A 10,247-nucleotide genomic window follows, 5' to 3' on the forward strand; every position below is an offset into this window, starting at 1 on the left:
GCTTACCTTGAGCTGAAGAGCTGAGGGACAGTGCCCAGGCCCAGAGTTCAAGCCCCATGGCCAAAAAAAAAAATCATTAGTTCTTAATTTCATCTACGCATTATTTTTTGCAAACAAACAAAACACCCCATAACCCTCTCTCTAGTAATATTGGGCAGAATAGGGTTTAGCCATCCTCATTCCTTCATTTACTCATTCACTCATTCACTAAAGAGTCCCCCATCTGCTGCCTGTGCCAGGGCCTGGGAGAGGACTCCTGCTGGATGACCCAATAGTGGGCTTTGGTGAATGTCTCCAAGCAACCAGGCCTCTCTCCTGAGCCTGGCCTCCCCCTAGGAGCAGCTGCCAGAGTTCACTGCACCACCTCCCACGGCATGCTGGGGAAAGCTCCGGTGACTCTTGCTTGTAGAAAACCATGAGCCCATCTGTCCAGGTGGCCACCCTGACAGTCAGCTCTCTAGGTCCCATCTACTCTTCTTGACATCTGCAGGTCCCAAAACCTGACATGCATCTACTCTGGAGTCTCCTTTTCCTCCTCGGATTTCTGGCCTTGCCTTTGGCATTGCACAAGCAGCCTTGGCCTGGCCTGGTCACAGCTCACCCAGGCAGCAAGTCCATCCTGGCAAGAAGTAAGCTCAGCCCCACTGCTTGGCCTGATGTCTGCAGGGTTGAGGGAAGGCACAGCTTGGGATCTCCCATTAAGAGCTAAGTGACCTCTGCTCAGTCTTTTACTTTCTTGATCTTTTTTTTCTAAGTCCCTCTTAGAACCTTCTTCCAGGAGATCGAGAGTGAGTTGGTTATATGCAAATTCATAGTAGATCATAACTCTCATAAATCCCTTAAAGTCCTACCTTTCCTTTTTTGTTAAAGTTTTTTCCTCTCTCTTATCTTCACTCTCTTGCCTCCACAGTTATTGCAGACACTGTCCTGGGCTAAGTATATGTATCTGACTATGCCTATACCCATTACAGGAAGTCATGGAACTTATGCAAATGTACTGATGTATGTCACTCACTCTGGTTTTTATTTCTCTCCACATGTCATTGACATCATATTGCTTTGGTTGGTACAGAGAGACCCATGGGTTTATCTATCTTTGCTTACTTGACCATCACTCTAGGAGTGAACTCCTATTTGGTCCCACTACTGTAGCCTGCACCAAAATGAGCATGCCTGGATATAGCCTTGTTTTATAGGGGAGAATCACTCTGGGATGTACCAGATGGAGGACAGCTGCCAAAGCTGTCTTTCCAGAGGAGATGCAGGCTCAATTTGACCCAAACTGCTGGAACCTTCTCCAGAATGGTTGTGGTCTACATCCATGCCAGAAATACATGAGCACTCCTGACTCTTCACCTTCCTGCCCCTAGGGGACATCTATGTGTATCCTTCTACTTGGACTGCCTTATAATAAGACTCCAAACAGGAAGGGAAGGGAGTATAAACAAGTCGTTATCTAGCTGTTCTGGAGCCCAGAAATTCAAGGTGCTGTCAGGGTTGATTTCTGGTGAAGTTTGTGTTGCCTGTTTGTAGATAGTCACCTTTGCTATGCATTCTCATATGGCTTTGAAAGAAAGTCATCTCTGGTGTCTTTTCCTCTTCTTACAAGGTCACACATCCTAGCAGATTAGGACTGAGACCCTGTGATCACACTTGACCTTATTTACCATTCTGAAGGACTGTCTCCAAATACAGTCACCTTGGAGAGAGAGAGAGAGAGAGAGAGAGAGTTCCATTATACCATTGTCTTTCTCATTTTCGGTGAGGCTGGTGTGTAGTTGAGTGCTTAATTGTTTTAATGTCTTTATCTGTTGGGTGGGAAATTCAAGCATGTCATCCTAATTTTGTTAACTGTCTTGAATTCTTTGAATTCCAAGTTCTTATTTTTGGTTCCTTTCTCTGTTTGCATTCTCATTTTTCTAACGTTCTTTGGCTTTGAAGAATGTTTATTTCTCGGGGTATATTATATTGCATATAGTAAGCGGTTCCATTACTGTATTTCATACATGCACAGAATCAGCCCCTCTATTACTTTCTCTCCCCTTCTTCTTCACCCCTTTTTCCTTCCTCTTCTACCTCCCCAATATAACTTTATCTTTCCTCTCATACTTCCTCATGCTCCCATAGGCTTTCTGTACCTTTCTTATCTTGAATTATAGCTAGGACACTCTACAGGAATGGAAATGTATCAAGAATTCTCTTCTAAATAGGCTATTTTTAGGTTTTGAGAATATAGTTTTTATTGCATAAGGAAGTTTAGGGGTTTTTGTTATTGTCTGCCTATTTGTTTAGTTTTAGAAAGGGCCTCATTATGTGTAGCCTATGCTCTTGAACTCATTATGTTCCTCGGGCTAAACTTGAATTAAAAATCATTCTGTCTCAGCCTCCCAAGTGTTGTGATTACAGGCATGAGTCACTATGCCTGGATCAAGACAGTTCTTTATATTCCTACCTTCATATATTTTTCTTAATCATAAATCAGTATTGGCCTTTGACAATTTTTTTGCATTTAAGAGTTAGTCAATACTTTTTTCCTAATATTTTAAATAATAAATTGTGTTGATTGAATTTCTGCTATTGAACCATCCATGAATTTCTGAATTAAATGACAATGTATTAGATATTTGTAAGCTAATAAATTATTTAGAGTATTAGCAAATTTTTCTTTGTCCTTTTCTTAAGCATTGAAAGCCATTGACTAAAATAATGTTTCATGTTATTATTCTTGTTAAGACAGATTATTTGTGCATATGTATGGGGTATAGTGCAATAGTTTGATATATGTATACAATAAGTATATTAAATCAGTAAGCTAGCATATCTGTCTCCTCAAACATTAATAATTTCTGTGTAGGGGGAAATTTTATACTTTTCTAGTTATTTTAAAATATATTATAGATTGTTGTAACCAATAATTCTCCTAGTGTGCTATAGGGAAGCAGACCCAATTCCTTTAACTGTATTTTTATACTCCTTTAACTTCTTTCTATCCCCCACACCCATGCCCCTCTCTAGTTAGAATTCAGCACATTTTTTTGGGTCAGTTGTGGGGCTTGAACTCAGGGTCTAGGTGCTGTCCCTGAGCCTCTTGGTGCTCAAGGCAAGCACTCTGTCACTACAGCTACAGCTCCACTCCTGGTTTTTATGTAATTAATTGGAGATGAGTCTCATGGAGACTTTTATCCCTGGGCTGATTTCAAACCACATTTTTTAATATATATAAAACTAATTCATGAGTTGAGCATGGTGGCTGAAACCCTAGCTACTCAAGAGGCTGAGATCTGAGGATCCCAGTTCAAAGCCAGCTTCAGCAGACAAATCCAAGAGACTTATTCCCAATTAACCAGCAAAAAGCTGGAACTGGAGATATGGTTCAAGTGGTAGAATGAAAAACCTAAGCAAGAGTACAAAACATGCACATGTGCACATGCATGCACTTGCATGCACATGCGTGCATATGCACACACACGCGCGCGCACACACACACACACACACACACACACACACACACACACACAAACTTTCTTCTTTTGTCTTTGAAGCCAAGCAATTTATATAAGCCTCAAGGGATGGACCTAACATACCTTTTTTCTATTTTCTTTCCAATTCTTCTTTATAGTAATTTTAAAAAACTCACAAGGGGCTGGGAAGGTGGCTCAGTGGTAGAGTGCTTTCCTCACATGCATGAGGCTCTACATAAGCAGAAAAAGCCAGAAGTGGTGCTGTGGCTCAAGTGGTAGAGCGGTAGCCTTGAGTTAAAGAGCTGAGGGACAGCGCTCAGGCCCACAACTGACAAAAAACAAAACAAAACAACCACAAACCTTCCATGTGTCTGCCCAGGTAAGAAGCTTTAGTTATTTCTTCAAAAACTAAGACACTTCTCAATTTCTTACAATACAGATGTTTTCTATTTTTCCTTGCCAAAATTCAACATTTTAAATTTACTGTCATCTGTTACATCTATTTTTCCTGGATTATCACACATGTTGGTGTGAGGCTGTGGCCCACACAGCCTCCACTGTACAATGGTGCAGTTGGAGTGTTCGTGGATGGGTTTTCAGGGGGATTAAATAAAGAGAAACAGGTGCACAGTGCTGTGTGGGCTGTGAATGTTTATGCACTATCATCATCTTTCATGTCAGCTACAGAGTTTGCAGCAAGTCCCAGAAACCCCAGTTAACCCAGCTTGAACAATGAAAAAGTGAAAATTTCACAAGACTAAAAGCCATAAATAGGACATACTCCAGGTCTGCTTCAGCCCAGAGAGAAGCTCAGAGCTTCCATCTGGCCTGGATGTTGTTCATTTCTCGGTTCTGCCAGGATCAGCTTTGTCATCTTCAGGTTGATAATGAATGTTAGGAAAGTGATAGTCAGTGACCATAGTAACTACAAGTTGTCCTGTTCCTATCCAATAGGAGAAAGAGAAAGAGCCTTCCCCCTCCAACATGGAACACAAAAATCTTCTGTTTATTCTGATTGGGTCACGTGACAATGTTGAACATCAAGGGTTTCCCAACAGTGAACCACACAATAATGGCTTAGATAATCAACAGCCTTACCTGGATCAGGAATCAGGAGAGCATTTAAGCCAAGTCAGCATCAGATTGGAATGAGGGAAGGATGGATGCATGCATTCATGGAAAAGATGGAAGGAAAGGAAAGAAGGAGGAAAAGGAAAGGAAAAAGGGTAAAGAAAAGGAAAAGGAAAAAGAGTAAAGCAAAGAACAGGGATTAAGGAGCTCAGAGAGTTAGGAGTTAGTGTATTCTTCGCTTTGAAAATTCCCTTCTTTTTGAGACTTAGTCTTTTTTATTGGAAATTCTAATCAATTAGTCCTACAATTTCTCCCAAGCATGAGATGAGGTAATTTGTATTCTCTCCATATATACCAACCTCTTTCTGTCCTCCATCAACCTCTCTGGCAACCGCTGTCTTGTATGTTAACCCTGTGCTCTGGACTTAAGTATACAGTGCGGGGTGGACTTCTTCGCAGGCCTGGTACACAGATTCATGGGGGTGGGAGACATGGTGACTTGACCAATCTTAGCAAGAAAAGAGTGCACTGGTCTGTACCCCAGGCCTCCTTCCCCTCCCACCCCCTTGGCCTTTTCCACAATGATACACAAATCATTGTCCCTTCTCCATCTCCAGTCATTGCCCAAGGCCTCCTGGAGCACAACGCAGAAGGCCGGATCCAGAGCATCCACCATGTGGACAGTGTGAACATCTCAGGGCAGGTAGTCCCCGGGATGGTGGGCTGGCTAATTGGTAGCATGAACTTCCGGCAGCAAGAGATCAGGTGAGACCCTAAGCCCTTTCCTTGGCCCCAGGCTCTCAGTAGAGCTCTGACTCAGAGGACAAATCTGAGAGGAAGCGAGCAAAAAGCTGGTGAAGAGGGAAGAAAGGGAAATTGAAAGGAGATAAAGCAGAAGGCCCAGAAGATGGGGCTTTGGGGTGTGTGTGTGTGAGAGAGAGAGAGAGAGAGAGAGAGAAAGAGAGAGGCCAGCCCTCTGTGCAGACAGGACGGCTTGGTTTCTCAGCACAAGGTCTTGACTATATTCAGCTCGTCACCCCAACAGCCTGTTTTCTCCCTGTGTAGTGTCAACATTAGCAATGTGCAGCTGGATTGTGGGGGAATCCAGATGTCTGACCAGAAGGAATGGATCTTGGCAAACATCTCCCTTGATTTTGACATGGAATTGAGACTGTGAGTTCCACAGAAGTAGTGTCTGCACGACACAGTTCCTTCTTGCTGGAGGCCTGGGAGCTAAGGGAAAATTGGGAAATCCAGATCTTTCCAACCCCCATCTATATTCAAATTCTGGTTTCTGAACTCATTGGCTGTGTGACCTTGGGAAACTTACTTCACACCTCTGAACTTTCATTTTCTTTCAGAGAGAGAGAGGAGAGGGAGAGAAGAGGGGGAGAGAGAGGGGGAGAGAGAGAGAGAGAGAGTGCCAGTGGAAATGGCTAGTGAAGATGAATCATGGCCATCCTGAGGTCTATGAGTAAAAGAGATGGGGAAAGATTTGAAAGTAGAGATAATTTCCAAAGGCTGCTGGCCTACTTAAAGGGTTTTCATGTCACTCTGGGGCTGGTGAGGTCAGTGCCAAAGTTCTGGGTTTGGGCTGGAAATGTGGCTTAATGCCTAACATGCATGAAGCCCTGGGTTCGATTCCTCAGTACCACATAAACGGAAAAGGTTGGAAGTGGCACTGTAGCTCATGTTATAGAGTGCTAGCTCTGAGCAAAAGCAGCTCAGAGATAGTGCCCAGGCCCTGAGTTCAAGCCCCAGGAATGGCAAAAAAGAAAAAAAAAAAGGTCTGGGTTCACACCCAGCACCAAAAAGGGAAGAAAAGAAAGAGAAGAAAAGAAAAAGAAAGAAAGAACGACATCTTTGTCTCTAGCCGCCTGTGGGTGTGGGCTTGGGTGCTCCTGCCCCCCACCTTGTCTCCCCATTTCCTGCCTCTTCCTCTCTGTCCCCTCCCCCAGGCCCTTCAACGTAGACATCTTCAAGACACATGCGCACATGGACCTCTCTGTGGAGTTCTGGCTGGAGAAAGATCAGTTTGGCAGGAGAGATCTGGTGCTGGGCAGGTGCCGCATGGAGCCAGGCAGCGTGAGCACAACCAGTCTCACTGAGTAAGCCTCCCCTGTCCTGCCCGCCCGGGGCTCAGGCTGCAGCCTCCCATCCCTGCCTCCTCCTGACAGGTCCAAAGCAGACCCCACCCTCCACACCCTCTTCCTGTGCCTCCCAAGGTGGAGCCGGCAGCACTGCCACCTCCCAAGCCCTTCCTTCCCGCCGTCCCTGCTCAGACCTCACTCCATTCTCCCACCTGCTCTCCAACTCCCTTGGTGTGAAGAGAAACCTCCAGAATGTCACCAGAGCCCCCAGTTGTCATCCCCACTGCCTCATTCTGCAGCTCCTCACCCTCCTGGATCTTAGAACACCCCACTCCTTCATAATATGCCATGTATTTTTACACTCCTGGGGCCTTTGCACATGCCCAATGCCTTTTCATTGGGCAAGGACAGGAATGTCCTTCCTGTCTTCTCTACAGTGTTTCTCTTTGTGGTGTGACTTTGGGCAGGCCACAGGACCTCTCTGAGCTCCCCTTTGACTGTGGCTGGCTGTAAAGCCTCTTGTACAGGGCCAGGTGGATTGGAAGAGTGTGAAAGTGCACTCGGCACCCACCAGGCCTGAGCATTGCACGGAGTCAACCCCTCTGTCCCGTGTGCCTGCCTCTCTTTCTAGGACCATCCCATCTAAGATGAAACAAACTCTTCACAGCCTCAAAGAGAACCTGGGGAAAATCATCCCAAATCTGGTGGAAAATCAGGTACATTTGAGAAAAAGTACACAAAACTAGCCTGTGGGCCTCCTTGAGTCTGCGGGTCAGGACGTACACACAGACCACTTAGCAGAGGATTTCAACCCTCAGCGCTCTACAACCCTGAAAGGCTCAATTACGGTTTTGTTTTGCCATTAGATGCATTTCCTTGGGGGAAACTGCCCCGAGCCTCCATTTCCCCATCGGTAGCTCAGGAACCATGGCAGTCCCTGTCAAATAGAGCATGGAGATTCAGGGAGACGACACAGGACCTGGTGCCTAGTGTGTAGATGGGCTCAGTATGGAGCCCTTCTTGCCAGGGATCCTTCTGGAAACCCAGTGGCCTGGGCGTCCCCAGCCTCACCCACACCCGGGCTCCCAGCCCAGCCCCTGGGCTGACCTTGTGTCTTGGCTGATGGCCTAGGTGTGCCCTCTGATTGGCGAGATCCTCGGGCAGTTGGATGTGAAGTTGTTGCAAGGACTCATGGGTGAGTACCTGAGCCAGCCAAGGCAAACTCCTAGGGATTGGCAAGTGCTGAAATTAGGATACCCTATCTCCTGGCAAAGCCAGCACCCCCTGGTCCTTGAGAGGCCAGCTGCGGGAGGGGGGGGGGGCTGCTACGCATGCCATGAGAACCTGTGAGAAGTGTCCCTGTCATAGAGGCCTTGATTGAGCTGAGACAGTAAAGGGACCCTGCCAAGCAGGCTGGAATCTGCCAAGCCACCAAGCCAGGGGACCTGGCTTCTTCAAGAGTTCTACTCAATTCCAGGAGGGGGGCAGGGGGTCCAGCCCTGCCCCAGGGACTGGCTGGGGGAGGGGCTGGCAGTCACAGACCCAGCCCTCATAGAGTTCACCATCCTCCAGGCCTTGGAGGCTGGAAGGAGGAAAGCTCCCCCCCACTCCAGCCCCCCCCCCCGCCAGCATGTGCCTGGGGCGGAAGGGCCAGCTGGGGACTGAAGCTTCCCCTGCTTTCAGAACAGGTTGCTGCTGGTGAACTTGAACAACCTTGAGTCCAGACAAACCCCAGGCCTCAGGGCCCTCTGCAGTGTGCTGTGAAGCAGGGAAGACTTCACCTTGTCATGTCTCCCCAGCCAGAGGCTTCTGCCCTGCACCCGTGAACACCTGCCCTGTGAACAACCTCTCCTCTTCTATCATAAATGCATTGGAAGAGTGCACAGTCTCCCTCCCGCTGCCTGGGCCCTGAGAACGAACACCTCTGTGTTTTCACTAGCCATCCGATACCAGAGCAAGCTCTCCTGGCGTGGGGCTGGGCTCATGGCCGCTGAGAAGGGACTGAGCTCTCACCCTTACTGAGCATTTACTAGGTGCTCACACTTAACGAGCTCCCAGGAGGGGTAGAGAAAGAGCAGCAGAGCCGACATGCAAGAACATGCCTGAATTCAAATTAGATTCCACCTGAGGAGAAGGGAGGGCACGGACCCTGTGCCACACGCGTACGTGTGGGTTCCCAGCCCCCTGCCTCCACAGAACTGGCACCAATGGTGGGCTCCGCAAAACATATTGCAGTGAAATCAGGGCGAATTGTCATCTATAAAATGGATGTAAAAATCTCATAGGGGAAGTGATGCTGTGGCTCAAAGTGGTAGAGCACTAGCCTTGAGTAAAAGAGCTCAGGGACAGCACCCAGACCCTGAGTTCAAGCCCCACAGCTCTCTCTCTCACACACACATACACACACACACACACACACACAAGATCTCTTAGCCTGTCACCAGTGGCTCACACCTGTAATCCTAGCTACTCAAGAGGCTGAGATCTGAGGATCTATGTTCGAAGCCAGCCTGGGCAGGAAAATCTGTGATTCTTTATCCCCAAATAAGCACTAGAAAACTGAAGAGGTGTTGTGGCTCAAAGTGGTAAAGTGCTAGCCTTGAGCACAAAAGCTCAAGGCGGCACTCAGGCCCTGAATTCAAGCCCCACGACCAACAAAAAGAAGAAAAATTCTTTCACGATACAGAACCCCCAGAATGGGAGAGAAATCAGACCACCACTTCAGGAAACTGAAGGCAGTGACCAAAGCTGAGCCCCAAGCCTGTCATGACTAGCAGGTGCACCACACACTGTGTACACAGCAGAAATACACACGCAGGGGCATAGGGGCACCCCAGACAGGACATGCATGACAACAGTGATTGCAAGAGCCCCGAATGCTCCAAATGGCTTTCAAAAGAATAGCTCAGGGAGCTGGAGGCTCACACCTGTAATCTGAGCTATTCAGGAGCCTGAGATCTAAAGATTGCCAATTCACATAATAGTACATGACAGCTGGTGGTTCACACCTGTAATCAGCAGTTCAAAGCCAGCCTGGGCAGGAAAGTTCCATGAGACTTTTATCTCCAATTAACCACCAAACAAAACTAATCCCAGAAGTGGAGCTGTGGCTCAAAGTGGTAGAGTAGTAGCCTTGAGCAAAAAGGAGCTCAGGGACAGCACCCAGGCCTTGAGTTCAAGCCTCACAACTGACCCCTTCCCTCAAAAAGAGTTCGTGAGACTCATCTCCAAATAACCAGCAAAAAGCTGAAAATCAAATTGAGTCTCAAGGGGTAGAGTGCCAGCCTTGAACAAAAAAGCTAAGAGCAGCTGGGCACCGGTGGCTCACGCCTGTAATCCTAGCTACTCAGGAGGCTGAGATCTGAGGATCATGGTTCAAAGCCAGCCCGGGCAGAAAAGCCCATGAGACTCCAATAAGCCACTAGAAAAATGGAAGTGGTGCTGTGGCTCAAGAGGTAGAGCACTTGCCTTGAGCTGAAGAGCACAGGGACAGCGCCCAGGCCCAGAGTTCAAGCCCCATGACCGACAAAAAAAAAAAAAAAAAAAAAAAAAAGCTAAGATCTGTGAATTTAAGCCCCAGTACAGGTGTGTCACACACACACACACACACACACACACACACACA

General features: G+C 47.2%; 1 protein-coding gene across 1 annotated transcript in view; it reads left to right on the forward strand.

The window, feature by feature from the left end:
- Positions 1-505: 505 nt before the first annotated feature.
- The window catches only part of Bpifa3 (BPI fold containing family A, member 3), a 12,500-nt gene continuing 2,758 nt past the window's right edge, over positions 506-10,247 (forward strand). Inside the window, exons 1-6 of the mRNA XM_013010680.1 lie at positions 506-629; positions 5,150-5,297; positions 5,598-5,705; positions 6,491-6,640; positions 7,254-7,338; positions 7,754-7,817. Of these exons, the coding sequence (XP_012866134.1) occupies positions 506-629; positions 5,150-5,297; positions 5,598-5,705; positions 6,491-6,640; positions 7,254-7,338; positions 7,754-7,817 (679 nt within the window). The remainder of the gene's footprint in view (positions 630-5,149; positions 5,298-5,597; positions 5,706-6,490; positions 6,641-7,253; positions 7,339-7,753; positions 7,818-10,247) is intronic.

This window comes from Dipodomys ordii, unplaced genomic scaffold (assembly GCF_000151885.1).
Source record: "Dipodomys ordii isolate 6190 unplaced genomic scaffold, Dord_2.0 Scaffold13, whole genome shotgun sequence".
NCBI classification, from domain to species: Eukaryota; Metazoa; Chordata; class Mammalia; order Rodentia; family Heteromyidae; genus Dipodomys; species Dipodomys ordii.